This window comes from Rhododendron vialii, chromosome 3a, assembly GCF_030253575.1.
Source record: "Rhododendron vialii isolate Sample 1 chromosome 3a, ASM3025357v1".
Lineage (NCBI taxonomy): Eukaryota > Viridiplantae > Streptophyta > Magnoliopsida > Ericales > Ericaceae > Rhododendron > Rhododendron vialii.
This window is the reverse complement of record NC_080559.1, coordinates 14,543,532-14,560,420: the sequence shown is the minus strand read 5'-3', so window position 1 is coordinate 14,560,420 and position 16,889 is coordinate 14,543,532. Positions and strand designations below refer to the sequence as shown.

Sequence of the window (16,889 nt, the reverse complement as noted above, 5' to 3'; positions counted from 1 at the left end):
ATACATTGAAGCATATGGACAAAAAACAAATAAGGGTAAGATTACTTACCATATAGTACCTTAAATTGGTGATAAAAATAAAGAAACATAGAAGAGAGACTAAATATGAAACATAGAAGGGGACATGCAAGGATTGGAAAAAATTATTAGGTGCTCCTAAAATATGGTCATATGATGCATAACATCATTAACCACCACGCAATTATAGAGGATAATTCTTGTAATTGACTCCAAGACAGTGCTCTTTACAAAAGACGCTTATACAATGCCTCCTTATAAAAGACGCTCATACAATGCCTTAACGACTTTACTCAACATTGTTAATACAATATTACAGACTCCCTATAGAATTATAGAGTGGTTATATAAGAGACTCCCTATAGAATTATAGAGTGGTTATATAAGAGTATCGCAGCGATATGTGACCGGTCTTACAACCACTTTAAGTCAAGATTCGGAGCCATATAGTGTGTTATTGCATTAATGTCCTTCGGTCCATGTGAAAAATGAGGCGGGTGATTTTATTCATGTTATCAATATGACAGTAAATTATAAATAGTATGATTATGTAATTCACTTCTCTCCTGATGGATGAAAACATGTGGTGACTTATAAATAGTATGATTGGTTGATTTTCTTGCTTCATCAAATTCTCAAGAAATGATAAAGGTACAGATGAATAATCTGTAACAGCTTGTACAAATCATTTTTGGGCCTGTTTTGGGTCCCAAAAAATGATCGAAACCATTCATTTTGTTTGATATACTTTGCTTACAGTCTTTACAAAAATAACCCCAATTTGGTATTGGTATAAGTGTGTACAAAACATTCAACTTTGCTTTAGAGTTCAGGCCTGATTCTGGGACAAAGTTAGATATTTTGTAAACGCCCTAACCGATACTGGATTGAACTTATTTTTTGTAAGGACCGTAAGCAATGTGTTTGAAACAAAATGAGCGGTTCCGATCATTTTTTTAAACACAAAACGGGCCCAAAAATAATTTGTACATGCTGGTACAGATTAGATGAATAAATTTTGGGACAAAGTTGGATATTTTGTAAACGGCCTAACAGATACCGGATTGAACTTATTTTTTGTAAGGACTGTAAACAATGTATTTGAAACAAAATGAGCGATTCTGATCAATTTTTAATCCAAAACGGGTCCAAAAATAATTTGTACATGCTGGTACAGATTAGACAGCACCTCTGTAAATTCTCATTAGGTCCTTTTCCTCTTAGAATACTTGTGTTTTTTTGGTAACTACAACACTTGTGTTTTATCCTGAATTTATTGATTTGTTTGATAAACCAGCTGGTATAGTTTCGCTAAGATTCAATTTTTTTTTGCGTTTGTTAGTTTTGCGTCAATTTTTTGTAAATTATTGATTTATCTCGATGAAAGGAATCGGAAAACCCTTCTTTATTTTTTACTTTTACTCAAATATTTTGAGAAATATCCACTTTTCAATTAAAAAAGTAAAAAAAGTTGGCTTCTTTTGCTTAATCTTTGATATTTCCAAAAATATTTGGGTGAAAGTAAAAAAAAATTACTTTTTTGATTCGTAATAATCCACAAAAGTTTGGTGCAAAACTAAAAATGCGAATTTTTTTTGAATAAGGACAAAAAGACCACCTCAGTACTCAGGAGAAGAAATGAAAATCAATATTCTTTGTATTCCACAGGAACAAATCGAAATAGATAACGTACAAGAGATTTTGGGGGACTAACATGTAAGGACTTGCGCCAGCTAACTCTTAGTCAAGTCAAGCTGCTCAAAAAGTTACTCTCAGATTATATCGCAGCTGCTCGCGAACCTTTATATATCATTCAATATTGCCCAAGTTAGCCAATGTGGGACTAACTTTTTTTTCCCAAAGATAGGCTCTCACATCTCCCCACCTTAGGATGCAACGTCCTCGTTGCATTGGCCCACCAACCTTTCGCTGGTGTTCATGATGTGACACTTAGTTGTGTTACTTGTGTACAACACATCATCATGCTCATACCACACACTAGAGGTGGCTAGCCTCCCCATGTAGACTTAGGTTGTGCTCTGGTATCAACTGTAAAGATCCACATCAGCTGACCTTCTAATTCTTTGCCTAACCACGCGACTCAAATCAAACCTTTTTATGGTATACAATACATCCATAGAGTTCTGTCACGTACTAAAGGAATTATTTAATCCATAATAGGAGTACAAATCTATGAACATCCTATAATAAGTAGTATCTGAAGAACAAAAGTTACATTTTGAATATCGTCTCACAAAATATTTCTTTCCTAATTTGGCTCCTCTTGCGTCGAAAGTAAAGCTCTGCCCCTATTTTGGGTGAATTTTTCTTCTTTGGGTAAATATATATGCATGGAGTTTTTATGAAAAAATAGAAACAAAAGATGTTTAGAAAGTAACTCAATTTCTCTAAACCTTTTCTGGAAGAGTGAGAGAATGAAAAATGAGTGCTGGACCTTCTTGTCCTGATGAGTCCAAACCAAAGTTCTAGATATCTCCAGCATTAAGTCCTTCCACCTTCCATTCTCCAATCCTATCTTTGGCATAAATGGATGAGAAAATATCAGTACAATTCACAGAAAATATTTGGAGACTAATGGCCTAAGTATATACCTAGAATCTTTCATGGTGTCAGGGGCAGAGGTATTAAGGGTTGGCGGTGGAGCTCCGCAAAATTCAAACATTTTCATAGTAAGTCTACATATATAGGTTTTTTTTTTTTTTCACATACTCAAAGGAATTACCTAGAATTTTATGAACATCATATGAATACGAAATATAAGAAGAACCAAAGTTACTTATTGAATATCGTCTCACATAACATTTTCTTCTTTTAAGTCCTCTCGCAAGTTCAAATCTTGGCTCCACCCGATTTTGATTTTTTGTTTTTGTTTTTTAGCTCTCCTCTTTTGTTTAATTTTGGGCCTAGAAGTTTTACCAAAAAAAGTTCAAGTAACAACTCAATTTCTCGACACTTTTTTCTGAAGAAAGGGAAAATGAAAATGAGTGCATACCATTTCTGTTTTGGGATTTCTTCTCCTGATGCGTCCAAACTTCTATATTTCTCCACCATCTAGTCCTTCCATGCACCTTCCATTCTCCAATCTTATCTTGGACTCAAATGGATAAGGTTGCATTCCAAATGCTCAAACTGTATGGTTACCAAAACTTCCATCCAAAAACCATTCACCAAAAGTCCAAAAGAAAGAAAAAAGAGCATATTAATTAGTTTTGTGATGAGCATTCAATTTCCAACAGCCAAAATCCATAACTCAAAAACATCTCACTTTCCTAATTCTCCTTTTCAGGTTTGTGGATCAGCAGCATGCGTGCTTGTTGGTATCACCCAGCCTACATAATCGCAATAGCATTTTTTTTGTAATAATCGAAAGGACATGCACAGACACTGACTGATATGAGACACGGAATTTCTAAATAAATGGAAAGATAGACACAGTAGGAGACACGAATAAATAAATAATATATATTTTTACCTGTGGAAACATAGTTATTTGTAGAAGTATGAAGCATGAGCAAGCATCATATATACTTCATATCCACATCATGTTACACTTTTAATCCAAAATATTAATTTGAAGCAATACACATAGGAGATCGACCACCAATAATAGGAGCGTCTTCTTACTCAGATAAACAGCCATCATGAACTTAAGGCATCAGACCAAACCTAGCTTTCATTCCCAGTACCAAATTTTTTTCACAAATTGCCTATATATTTTGGTATGAGCCTAGGGTGAGCAAGAGAGCACGAGGAATAGTAACTGAAAAACTTCAGTCAAGCTCCGTTTGTTTCGATATAAAATGCTTTTGAAAGTAAAATATTATCTATGAAAAAATGATTTTGTAACAAATGATTTTGATTCTTTTATATTGTTTGGTTGGGAAAATATTTTTATGAAGTTAAAAACAGTTGAGAAACAGAATTTGAGAGACACAACAAAGCACATACTATATACATACTATTGATGTAACAATACGGTACCATATACTACATTTACGGAGAGAGAAACTTGGAGCATCTTGTGGATATCACGGCCGTGAAACTAGCCCAGATTTCATATGTGCTTTCTTAGGGTTTGAACTGAGAATCCTTGTTAGATTCTCTTCTACCTCTTCTGCGATTGATTCTTATATCTTGACGTTTCGCCGGCTTGCATTTGCAGTAGGTGCCTGTATCTAGAATTTGGTAATTTTGGTTCACTCCTTATCTTTTGATGATTTTTGTAATGCCTTCGGACTTTGAATGATATATGGCATTGGCCATTTCAAAAAAACGAAAGAACAAAGATTTAGCGAGTTGGCAAACACTGGAAACGATAACTACTCGAAGCCCCACCACTACTTTTCTCTCTCTAGCGCGCCTATGGATTATGGAAGGCACCCTTCTTTGTTTTTAACCGTGAAGTGTCGGCATTCTATCGAAGCAAGGTAAAATGGCTTGCAGGTGATTTAAAATGAAAACAATTTTGGCCATATAATGGAAAACATTTTACTAAGGAAAATATTTTACTTACATCATTCCAACCACACAACGCAAAATGTACTGTATAACATTTTACACAAAAATATTTTATGCCGAAACAAACAGAGCCTTAAAGTTGGTTTTTTTCTATTTCTTGTTCTGTGTCAATAGATATTTTGGCTCCAACTAATCCATCGAGTATCAAAACTTTCGTTACCAACAAAAGTTATTTTCATTAATTACTTATCAATATTTGTGACAAACAAAACTCTAAAATGAACATGATACTATGATCATGCGGGTTGCCCACTTGGAGGGGTCCTTTTGACGTCTATCTATTAGGGTTTGAACCTTGGTACCAGCAAATCACCCGATGTAATAGGTTCAAATCCACACGGTAGCCGTTGCGGGCCAAAAACAGGAGGCCCAAACACCCCTCCTTTTAAGAAGGGGACAGTTGCTTCCAGAACCAAAGGCACCAGAATGGCTTTTACTGAAAACCCTACAATGGTATGCAATCTCAATACAATAACATATTATTGAAAACCATGTAGCAGAAGTTGATTAGTGAATTGAACTAACATCACTTATAGACTAACTTCTTCATCCTCAGGTTAGAGGGCCATCACTAGTCTTCTTCTGCTTCTTCTACATCCTCATCCTCAGGTACCCCGCGAAGATAGAGAACGTTGTTACATCTGCTAAGGCAATAAACATCTTTGACAATGTAACTACTATCCTCTCATAGAGAGAACCACAGGGACCAGCTTTTGTTAAAAGTCATTCCCCATTTAATCAATGATGGAAGACATATTTTCAACTGCCAAGACAAGGACCAGCATATTTGATACTTGATAAAAGTCACTCAAAGTGAAGTTGTGATACCACTAATTTCATTAAAAAAGAAACTTTACATGTTCCGGGTTTATGACATGCTGCAAATCTAATCTGATGGACAAAATATGATAAGAGTATTATACATAGTACTCAGTTAGGATGCTCCCAGGTTTTGGGTAATGACATGTACTAACCCATGGCTTCCATATATTAATTTCACTTTTCAAAAAAAAGGAGGTTCAAACTTGTGTATCGACTTAATCTAGTTGTGCATAATATGCGCAATGTGCTAAAAGTGAGGATACGACTGCACAAACTAAAGAGCCTTGCATACAATGGTCTACTACCTATCCATCAAGGTTCAAGATGAAAACAGCAGCATTCAAAGGATGTTACCTGATCAAAATCTCTCCAAGATTTCCAGTAAATTGTCCCTCAATATATTCCTCACTGTTGGCCAGCTGTAGAAAAGAAGGCGATATTTAGTTAATGTAGTAATGGCAAGGTAGAAAAAGAAATCCTTATTTTCAGAGTCAAGATATCAAACATATGATCCATTCCAGGGAAACAACATGAAATTATAGTTTCAACAATCAGATTAGCAATGCTTCATGTTCAACCACAGTAGAGGCTGTAGAGCAAATGCAATCTTGCAGCACACAATCTATTCAGGGAAAAATTCAAAAAAACCTCTGAACTAACACCCCAATGTGCCATAGGCCTCCAAACTTCAGTTAATATCAATTAAACCTCCAAAGTTCACAACATTTCTTCAATTATGCCTTCGCCATTATCTTCCGTCAATGTCCAAAAGGGAGAAAGCTTATGTGTCCCTCCCCTATCCTTTTAGACGAAATGCTTCAGACAAAAAAGAGAGAACCAATTATTCTTCTTCTACCTCTGGACAAAGCGTGAAACAAACGCAGATAATGGAGATAACTCTCCGTACACGCGCCATGATTGGACAGCGCATGAGAACCATTTTCTTATCCGATTGAGATGAGTCTTGCACCAATGTCTTCATCTTGTCAATGCGAAAGGAACAAACATATTAGATCAACTTTTCGAGCAATTTCGAAAACCTGCAATTTCGGGTCGAAACTCACTGGGTCTTGTAGATTAGGTCGAAGCAGATTTGAGGGTCGCTGGAGTGAGAAGAGGTCTGGCGAGGCCGTAAAAGGATCATCGCAGGTCCTTCGAGGGCCGGCGATTGTTCGACGATGGTCGGCAGAAGCAAACGGAGCCCCGGCGAGTGGCTATGAGGTGCAGCGAGGGCTGTTGGAGGTCAAACATCAATCTAGGTAGGTAAACGGAGAGAGGCGAGTGGGGGGGAGAGGTTGCCGGAGTGCGCCACGTTTAGGGAGGCATTCGTTGGTTGTCAATGGTGCTAATGGTGGCCAGAAAGTTTTGGGCTTTCATAGAAAAAAACACCTGCTACCAAAAAAACACCTGCTACCAATCTACCATTCTTCTCCAAAATCACCGCCTATAATCTTTGACAAACCCCACCTCTGTACCCGTGCTCTTGTGCTCATACTCCTCCAGCCATGGGGTTCATAAAAAATTTAATTCTTAAATTAGTTTATTATAAACCCCACCCACATATATTATTCCACAAATCAAATCGGGCAATACCAATAAACACACAATCATTGATTTGCCGAAACCCAGTTTTGGATGCATGAGAGATGGATGATTGAACGAAATTGCAATGGGATGAGTTTAGACCGACAGAAAAATGGAGGGGAGGAGACTGGATTTTTGGGTTGGTGAAGGTCAGAAAAGGTTAGAGAAGTGAGGAAACATTTGGGTCGATGGTGGAGGATTTCTAGTTCAGCATGCCTAAGTTCCACAGACGGTTGAGATTTTGTTTTTGACACGTGCTAGCGTATAGAGCATGGGGGATCTTCTCCCGTTTGGACACTAACAGAAGCTGACGGCAAAGGCATAATTGAAGAAAATATGTGAACTTCGGAGGTTTAATTGATATTAACTGAAGTTTGGAGGCCTATGGAACATTGCAGTGTAAGTTCAAAGGTTTTTTTGAAATTTTCCCATCTATTCATGATCACGAACTTTTAACCACCCTTTGGTACAAGGCGACTGACATACAACAATTCAAGTACATGTACACCCATAGCAGTATAAAATATAAATAGTTGTAAAGGTCGCACCTGCAAGTTCATGTATGAATCCACTGAGACAAGAAAACCTGAAAACAGAATTTCAAAAAAAGAATATAAAAAAACAATGGATTCAATCATGCATGTAGGTAAACAAAAGTCCTCCACAATTAGAAAGAACAATTAGACCAAGCGCTTAGGTATTACAAAGCAAATTCAATGAAAAGAAAGAAATACCACTCGCAGACATGCCCGCACAAAAGAAATTGAATTGACCCCTCTGAAAGCAAAGTACCTTTATATTCCATTCCCCACTTGAGTTTTACGATGACCCTCTTTCCAGTCAAATTGTTGAGGAAAGGTTTGGGATTGACTGGTACAGTCTGAAATATTCAGATAACAAATCAAAATGAAAGTTGAAATGAACAGTTTACATTGTGGAAGGGAATATTAAATGAACTGGTGAATAAAACACAATCTTCAGTTATGCACTTCAGCATGAGAAAATGAAAAGCTAATGCATAGTGCTTGGAACACAAATATACGTTCGCCACGCTATGAGATCTCTACCTCCTAAACTTATACGAATGCCAATTCTAGCATCCTTGGTGTCTTTTGGTAATGAGGTAGAACGATTTTATTTCTTAAAGATAATCTCACTAAATACATAAAACAAGTGACATGAGATAAACTATGACGTTAGGCCACTCTTTTCATCGCTTCCTTTCATCACCGAAAAAGAAAAGCACACAATGCAGCATGCGGATCTGGTCCCAGTTCATCACAACAAAACTCAAACTCCCCATAGTCCAGGTTGGGTAGAGGGCCGTTTCATGCTATGCAGTACTTGGCAAATGGGGCCCACTTAGTTGGAAAAATCCCTTATACTAGGTATAAGTTGTATTAGTATTTTAGAAATTCAACCCCACATATAGAGAGACTTGCCCTAAAAAATCCCCACTAAAATATTCAACTTTGCCCATTTATAATTTCCAAACAAGACTATACATATCCGGGCCCCGCCCTGTGCGCAAGGATGTGTCTGTTAAAACTTAAAACCTACAGGTCTCCATGGTATGCACAAAAAGGTACAAAAAACATGTACTTAAGCAAAGGATCCCAATAATATATCATATTACACTCCACAAACAGTAACCTAACAATCAATTAAAGACTATACCAAGGCTACAACTTTTATAGTTGTGGATTCACAGGAACCAATTTGGTATTGTTATTCTAGAAGAATAGCTCCAACATAGGGATCTCAACATTGAGATTGGGAGCTTTATCATGATGGATTTGCACAAACTACTCCATGGGGCTTAATTTGAAATCCTTCATGTAAAGAATTGAAGTTATCCAAATATTCCAACAAAATACATCTCTTCTACCTCTAAAATTAGTTGTTCTTCCACATTCACCTATAGCTTTAAGAGAGAGAAGGGTACCACAGCTCGAACACATGATGTTGCATACGACACCACAAAGGGTGCGATGGAACTCAGAGCTTTGGTTTTTCGTGCATGCTGACCTACAAGTCGCCCTTGTGTGATTTGCAACGAGTCTTAAGTTTCCGTCGAGATTGAACACCGAATCTCTGGACTTGGAGTTAACATGTACGGATCCTAAAACTAGAACATGGAATTCCAAAAACATAATGCGAATCTAATCTCAGCCCCCATTATGCACAGGGAAACACTTTTACCTAATCAACCATACCAATTACAACTTAAAGATTTTCTCCTTCCAGCTAGATTGTAACACTAATACAACACACATGCAATCTATCTGAGCTACGGAGGCTAAGAAAATTAAAAAATTAAAAAAAAAATTGATGCAACTTGATACGAGTTTAAACAGTTGAACCACACAGAACCAACGGAAGATATTTAAAAGAAATTGAGTAAGGAATAAGATTGGAATTAAAACTTGTAGCATTGAACACTCACAGCCATTGCAGAAGATGTTCAGAGATTCTCAATCGAGAATAATAAGTGAGGAGCTAGGGTTTTGGAGTGAGAGATGGGATGTATGAACGTCGAATTGAGTCAAACGACCGTTTCCCTACTGACGGACTGCTGAAGAGTAAATTACAGATGCTCCATTGAAAGTATTTGTACAAATTCCTACTGTAGCCTCCCTCCAATATTTTTTTTAGTAATTTGGTCCTTGAACTATTGCTTATTTATCTACAGTGTCCAATTAAATTTGTTTTTAGTATCCGCCGAAATTAAGAATGGCAATGGGGGCAGGGCGAGACAGGTTTTGTCATACCCTGACCCCGACCCAAAAATTTTAGCCCCGCTCCCGACCAGGTAATTTATGGGTACCTTTGCCCCATCCCTATTGGGTACAGGGTTTACCTGTCCTGCTCCAGATTTTTTTCTATTGAGAAATTATGTTCTAGACTCTAAAATAAGTGAGCACGATAAAAATTCACGAATTAACTATTACAATTTAACCAAAATCTACCATCTAAAAGCAAAATGAAAGAAATAGTTAGTATGTTATGTGGTATCTTAGTTGTAAGGGTCAAAATACAAAAATAAAAATATTGTTTTTTTGCATAAAGCAATTTCGAGGTAGGTACCGAGACGAGGTAACGTCTACTCGAACCCAACCGGGTTCCTTCAATTCTTTCCCAACCCTGACCTAATACACGAAAAATTCAACAAAAACCCGCCCCCTATCGAGGCAGGTTAGGGGTGGGGTGGGTTGGATTGCCTTCTTTAGATGAAAATGCTAAGGTTAGGGTCATTGGGTATCCACAATGGCATAATAAAAAATGAATAACCAAAAGTTACCAGCTTTTGATTATCTATTTAAAAGATGGCTAATGTTAATAATGTAGAGGTCCACAATGACATAATTAAAATTGGATAACCAAAACTTGACACATCATCTTTTTCAAACTACGAAAAATTAAAAACTGTGAAAATAGTTTTTCTAAAAATAATTTTGAAACTTTTAAAAACTATTTATCAAAAATAGAAAATAGTTTTTGAAGTTTCTTTAAGTTTTCTGAAAATATAGTTTTATATAAGAAAGTTTTGAAAAAACAAAACAATTTTTCAAAAAAAGAATAGTTTTGCCATAAAAAAAACAGTTTTTTTTTTGTATAAAAACTGTTTTGAAAATTAGTTTTAAAAAATTTGGGAAAAAATGTTTTAAAAATTGATTATTTCTAAAAAAACAAATTTTTAGTGAATTATTAGCAAATGTTGCTAGTTTTGCTTTTCCAAAGCCAAAATTTGATTATTTCTGAGGAATTGCTAAGTTTGATTATACTATTGTGAATTATAATTTAGGGGTTGCCTACCCTCCAGTTTATCCCCTCTATTATCTAATACGCAATTTAAAGTTTTGGACTAGTTTAAAATACGAAAAAGACTATCATAAAATTAGCCCAAAGGAGGCCTCAGTATCGATTCGAGTTTCCTAAAAAGAAAACCAAGATGAATCAACTATTTTCCTAACGACACTCTTTCTTGAATTATGTATGAGTTTGTGAAACCAAAACAGAGAATAGATCAAACCGTCAGCTAAGTCACAGTAAAGAATTTGTTGGGATTAAACGGGGAGTACACGACTTGACCCTTAGAAGTACCCAAGAATCAACATTCAAACACAATCACAATTACAACCAATGAAGGTACGATGAAAAATAAAATAGAGAAAGAGACACATAAGATATTTACGTGGTTCAGCAATAACACGTTTACTCCACGGAGAAGATTCCGTTCTTTCATTATCAAAATTTTCAGTACAAATACACTTGGGGGCTGATTGGATGCAGCTTTCAGTGGGTGTATTGTGGAATACACCCGGTTTAGGGGTGATTGGACAGTTTTAGCTGGGTTTGGCAAGGATATTTCCTCCTGTATTCTTCAGTCCCCCTTCTTCGCGAACACACCTCAATCCGGCGGAAGAGGTGCTATTTTATTGCTACCCCGGGACCGATCGTTAGCTAATCCGGCGCAATACAGGTGTGATTCTTCCATTTTTGCCCTCCCTAATCCCCCTCGTGTACTCCTCTCCGCTTTACAAACAGTCAGAAAACCGTGGGTTTTGTTCTGCGATTCTGAGGTGCGATTTTGGCGATTGTGGTGTGCGATCTATTGTGCGATTCCTTGTGCGACTCTGGTATAATTTACTTCTGGTTTCAATTATGGTTTTGATTAGGGTTTCGATTTTGGGCGTTTTACCCAAAAACTAGGGTTTTGTTGCCTGATTTGGACTATTTTTTTTGTGATTTTCGAAAACCTAATAAAAGTTTTGATTTGGGTCATGCATAACGATGGGTTCAAAGCTGATTTTCGATTTGGGGCTTGCATGTGTGGTGTTGCTGCTATATGAACAACTCTGTGTGTGTGTGTTGAACTCAGTCCAGATTTACTTCCCGTTTACTTCCGATTTAATGCATTTTATGGTTAGGGTTTCGCGATTTCTGATTAGGGTTGCTAGATTAATGCATTTTTTTTTTTTTTGGTTAGGGTTTCCCGAATATGGTTAATCTTGGGTAAAACTCAGAAAAGTATTACGCATTAGTTAATCTTGTGTTAGTGTTTAAACTCCTCGTGTCCAAAATGTATTTGCATATCTAATGTGCTGAAGTTTCCATGAATTTCATCATGGAGAATCTGACTAGTGAAGTGCACATTATAGTTCTATTGAATACACGTCATAGACATAAATTCTATCAACACTAACACAATCTAAGAGCAAAATCCTTTAGGGCACGCGACCTAAGCTGTGGAAGAGAGCTTCGATTTATGGTGTGGCCATGCGACCTAAGATTACGGTTGGAGTTAGTTTCGGATTCTTCTACCCCCCGTCGCCACCCCCCAACCGAACCCCCCAATCCAAAAAAAAAAAACTCTTTAAGACAATCTAGTACTCCTTTTAGAGCCACGTATGAAGAATTGCTGCCTAAACTGTTTTGCTATGTCCCCAGCATAACGTTCCCCTGAGTTCCTCAATTTTTTGAGATAGAGGGTGTTGCTATTTCAGTGGCAAAACTTTTCGAGAGCAAACACATTTTTTTTTTTTTTGCATATATTGCCAAAGGTTATCTAGTCCTCCCCCGCCCATGCTCCCATAGATTGGGTACTGTTTCTGTATCGTTTTTTCTAGCTATTAGACATTATTTTGTAGTATAGTTTCTTCTTGCTGTATTTGTCATTGATTGCACCAGAACATCAATACAATTGGTTGCTTTATAAGGTGAAGGCGTGTTGCTCTCATCATAAATCAAAAGTAGCTTTAGTTGTTTCCCATATGCTAAGTGTTCGTGACAAACTATAGTTGAACTTTACCTTCGTCTAAATTCTTGACCTGGAATATGATCATGTTCTCAATTTTCAATGGTGTTCCAATTAACTTTGCAGTAAAAGGTCAAATTATCTAGGGGTTGTGTTGAAAGTTTAAGAATTTTATGACGATTTGGTCTGCCATTGATTGAATATTTCAATGGTCTTCGGAAGATGAGAGCATCATAATATTCTTTCATTGGTTTGAATAGTCAGCTCATCATAATATTCTTTTAGGGTTCCATTATATGCATGGAGTTCCATTCATTTGTCTTTTTCAACTGGCTTGCATTCCATATTCACACCAAACAACATGAATGAGGTATGAATAGTTAGCTCATTTTGAGGAATTGCATCATGCATTATATCACATTCGTCTTGTTAAAGGCACAAAATATAGGTTATTGTATCACATTCACTAATACGTACGATAATTGTTTTTAGGGTTGATAGGATGGCAAGGAAAAACATAACCCAAATAAGGAGGAGAAGAAACGAAAAGGCGGTCATGGCGTTATCCGCCTTTGTTACTTCTATATTGGTTGTGTTTCGCCTTTACTTCTTCATCACCTCCACAAAACGACGTCCATGTCCACACTTGTCTCCTAATCTGAACTTTTACCAGACCCAAATAGATAACCTCAATAGGCAAGAGGGGTAATGAAAGTGATTGCTACGATCAGTTGAGAGTGAATAGATATACGTTCATGAGGTTGTGCTTTTTAGTCCGAGGTGTTGGATTAGGGGACTCACGCTACGTATGTCTTGAAGAGAGGGTTGCCATTTTCTTGTGGATCATTTCACACCATACAAAGCAGAGGCGTACGAAATATGAGTTTTGGAGATCGGGTGAAACAGTGAGCAGGCATTTTAATGCCGTGCTCCAAGCCATCTTGCGGCTTTACAACATGCTCCTAGAAAAGCCCGAGCCTATTCCTCCTAACTACCACGACAGTAAATGGAGTTGGTTTCAGGTACACTCGAGTTCAATGAATGCAATGTCTTCCATTTTCAATCATAAACTCTCCCATAAGTACTCTTCCCCATAAGTTCTCACTTCACTTGTTTCATAATTTCTTCTAAAATTGTCTTGGGGCTTTGGATGTGACATACGTGCCAGTTAATCTCCCGACAGTTGACAAGCCACGGTATAGGTCAAGAAAGGGTGAAATCTCTACTAATGTCTTAGGTGTTTGTACTCAAGATCAAAAATTCTCCTATGTATTGTCTGATTGGGAAGGCTCGGCCACAGACTCTAGAATTCTTCACAATGCCATTACAAGACCCACTGGCTTGAAAGTCCCACATGGTACATTTCAAATCCTAAGTTCATGTTTCCTTTGAGTCCATTACATTTTCCACAGTCAATGTCGTAACTTCCATTGGTTACAAGATATTACTACCTTTGTGGATGGTGACTACACAAATGGGGATGGTTTTCTAGCACCATACCGCGGCCAACGGTATCATATTAACATTTGGAGGCAAGGTGGCGTCCCGGCTACGAAAGAGGAGTACTTCAACATGAAGCATTCCCAAGCTAGGAATGTCATTGAGAAGAGCTTTGGTGTACTTAAGATGCGATTCACACTATTGAAATGTGCCTCCCATTACCCCATAAGGACTCAATGTCGTATTGTGACAGCTTGTTGCCTTGTCCATAACCTCATTAAGAGAGAAATGCCGAACGATCCTATTGAGGCTGAGTATACACAATGGGAACAAGACAATCTACATAATGTGGAGGTTGATGACAACATTAGTACCGTCGAGGCTTCCAATGAATGGACTGCGGGGAGGGATGCATTGGCTACCGCTATGTTTAACAATTGGTTAGGCAATGGTGGGGGACTAGTGGAAAATATTTGAGACATTTGTATTAATAAGTGTTTGAAATACTTTTAATTGAACTAAGTAATTCTTGTGTGGTACGATTTTGTAACTTTCAATGTGTAACTTTCAGTGTTTAAGTATTGTGACATCCCGCTTTCCTAGTTAATTGAAGTCATTATTCAATGTCATACTCTTTTTATATACCTTGTACTACTTGAATGCACTTAGCAGCAATGACTACCGAAGAACCCGAACTTGCTGAAATTGAAGGTCCTTCCAAAAAGCCCCGTAAGACTTGGAGGCAAGTGGAAGAGGATACCTTACTCAAGGTTATGATCAATGAGGTTTCTGAAAAGTGGAAGTGGCCTGCTGAAAATGGGTTTAGACCCGGGTTCTTCACACACTGTGAGGTCGAGTTGGCAAAGGTCTTGCCTTATGCTAACATTAAGGCGAACCCTCACATCGACTCAAAAGTTAGGTATTAAAAACAAACATACCATAAGATACTTGACATAACAGATCTTAGTGGGATGAGTTGGGACCATACCAACAAACGCATTGTGGTCGATGACCCAACGGTGTGGGCGGAGTACGTAAAGGTAACTATCAATGTTTTATTTGATAGTTAATGTATGAGATTTCGTACTAATAACTTCCAATATTTGTGTAGGCCTGCCTAAAAAAGGCCAAAGGCATGAACATGAAGCCATTCCCAATGTTTGATGATTGGGTTGTCCTCTTTGGGAAGGATAAGGCAACGGGGGAGGGTGCGGAGGATCCGGTGCAAATGGCAATGCCGGATGTATTTTGTGAATCAGATGATGTTTACATGACCCACTTTGGTCCAGAATTTGACGGTTCCTTCTTCAATGAAACCCCTTCCACTCCCACCCTTACTCCCACACGTCCGAACTCTACACCTCTGGCCTCCACACCTCCTACCTCCACACCGCATAGGTCACTCCCGACCGCCACTCCCCGACCCACCTCGGCTCCGACTAATCCTGCACCTAAGAAGGGGAGGAAGAGGACAAGAATGGGTGAGGAGGAAGAATCCTTCCATGCAAACATGAATGCTTTTCTGAATGATACATCGAGCCATATGGAGGAAATGGTAAACTCAGTTGGGTATGAAAGAGACCTATCAAAACGCCGATTGAACGTTTAGAACGAGGTCGGGAAGCTTAATATCACACTTACACAAAAATTCAAGTTAAATGCTGTTATTTGCGAAGAGGAACAGATGGTGGACAACTTCTATGGGTGTAAAGAGGAGGAGAGACAAGAATATGTTAAGGCCATCCTCAATGGTGAGGTCTATGGACCAATTTGAAGTGGCCAAGAGTGAGAATATTGGTACCTATTTTTGAAGAGGCCAATATTGCAAATGATATAAATAGGGTTGACATTTTTTGTGTAACTAAGTACTTTTATAACTAGTGGTACCAATTTTTTGTGTAAGTAAGAGCCAATGGATGTGTGAGCATTAAATTTTGTAATCTTTTGACACTAAACCTTGGTTCGATGATCACAATGCTATATATTGTTGCATTTGGTGTATCTTTTGCTAAATGTGATATTCTAACCGTGAAAAATATTTGCATGACAGGTTATGGGCAATGATGAATGAGTTCACTTGTTAATGAAGGTAGATACCTTGGCGGGGTATAATTAAATGCAGCCATGAGTACCCTTTTCATTCCCAACTTATATTTGCTGAGCCCTCACCATTTTTTAGTTATGCTTGCTGGCAACTAGACAGTGTGTGTGTGTGTGTGTGTGTGTGTGATTGCAGTCCAATGCAAAGTACAAGTATCACAGGTTTTACTTGGCATTAGACACCATGCTAAACTACAGAAAACAGCATGCCAAACCCATAAATCAACTACATGCAGCCATGAGTACCCTTATCTGGGCAATAATGAATGAATTCAATGAATAATTAAGGTAGATACCTTGGCGGGGTATAATTAAATGTAGCGATGAGTACCCTTATGATTCATAACTTATATTTTCTGAGCCCAAAAAAATTTTCAGCTCTGAGTACCCTTTTAGCATGCTATGTTCATGGATTTTCTTGTTGTTTTGTGCTGTTTATGGGTTTACCATGCAATTGGCAGGCTGTGTGTGTGTGCTCAGTTAAGTGCTATGTGTGCAGCAGGTTTTTGTTTTAAAAGTGCAGGTTTTGTGGTTAAAAAAAGGACAGATTTTTTGTCCAAGTTAAGTTTTGGTTGATGGTTGAAAACTCAGTGGTTTGTTGGTTAAAAAACCCCATGAACAACAGGTT

At 37.7% G+C, this 16,889-nt stretch overlaps 2 protein-coding genes across 5 annotated transcripts; one reads left to right on the top strand and one right to left on the bottom strand.

Annotated features, from left to right (window-relative positions):
* Nucleotides 1-2,157: 2,157 nt before the first annotated feature.
* LOC131319517 (probable small nuclear ribonucleoprotein F) lies at nucleotides 2,158-9,570 on the bottom strand. Of its 4 annotated transcripts, none has more exons than XR_009197984.1 (7): nucleotides 9,410-9,570; nucleotides 7,756-7,843; nucleotides 7,512-7,549; nucleotides 5,734-5,798; nucleotides 5,083-5,198; nucleotides 3,032-3,368; nucleotides 2,158-2,554 (listed from the first exon to the last, which is right to left on the bottom strand). XR_009197984.1 is itself a non-coding variant. In XM_058349800.1 (6 exons), the coding sequence occupies exons 1-5, from the start codon at nucleotides 9,413-9,415 to the stop codon at nucleotides 5,129-5,131; spliced, it is 267 nt and encodes an 88-aa protein (XP_058205783.1). In that variant the 5' UTR covers nucleotides 9,416-9,570; the 3' UTR covers nucleotides 4,709-5,002; nucleotides 5,083-5,128. The 4 variants fall into 4 exon arrangements, 2 of the variants coding, with proteins under 2 accessions (XP_058205783.1, XP_058205782.1); XR_009197985.1 differs by having other exon boundaries at nucleotides 2,158-2,550; XM_058349800.1 differs by lacking the exons at nucleotides 2,158-2,554; nucleotides 3,032-3,368 and adding an exon at nucleotides 4,709-5,002.
* A 5,101-nt stretch (nucleotides 9,571-14,671) lies between these two features.
* On the top strand, nucleotides 14,672-16,078 carry LOC131319413 (uncharacterized). The gene is made up of 2 exons (XM_058349643.1): nucleotides 14,672-15,201; nucleotides 15,273-16,078. Exons 1-2 carry the CDS (start codon nucleotides 15,133-15,135, stop codon nucleotides 15,768-15,770), a joined length of 567 nt encoding a protein of 188 aa, XP_058205626.1. The 5' UTR covers nucleotides 14,672-15,132; the 3' UTR covers nucleotides 15,771-16,078.
* Nucleotides 16,079-16,889: the final 811 nt, after the last annotated feature.

Bases quoted from the DNA above. Each gene is read 5' to 3' on its own strand.
- LOC131319517 (XM_058349800.1), bottom strand. The intron at 7,550-7,755 runs GTACTTTGCTTT...TTCTGTTTTCAG, and splicing joins GTGGGGAATGGAATATAAAG to GTTTTCTTGTCTCAGTGGAT. The intron at 5,199-5,733 runs GTAACATCCTTT...TTGCCTTAGCAG, and splicing joins CTTGGAGAGATTTTGATCAG to ATGTAACAACGTTCTCTATC.
- LOC131319413 (XM_058349643.1), top strand. From the start codon at position 15,133: ATGAGTTGGGACCATACCAACAAACGCATTGTGGTCGATGACCCAACG. The intron at 15,202-15,272 runs GTAACTATCAAT...ATATTTGTGTAG, and splicing joins TGTGGGCGGAGTACGTAAAG to GCCTGCCTAAAAAAGGCCAA.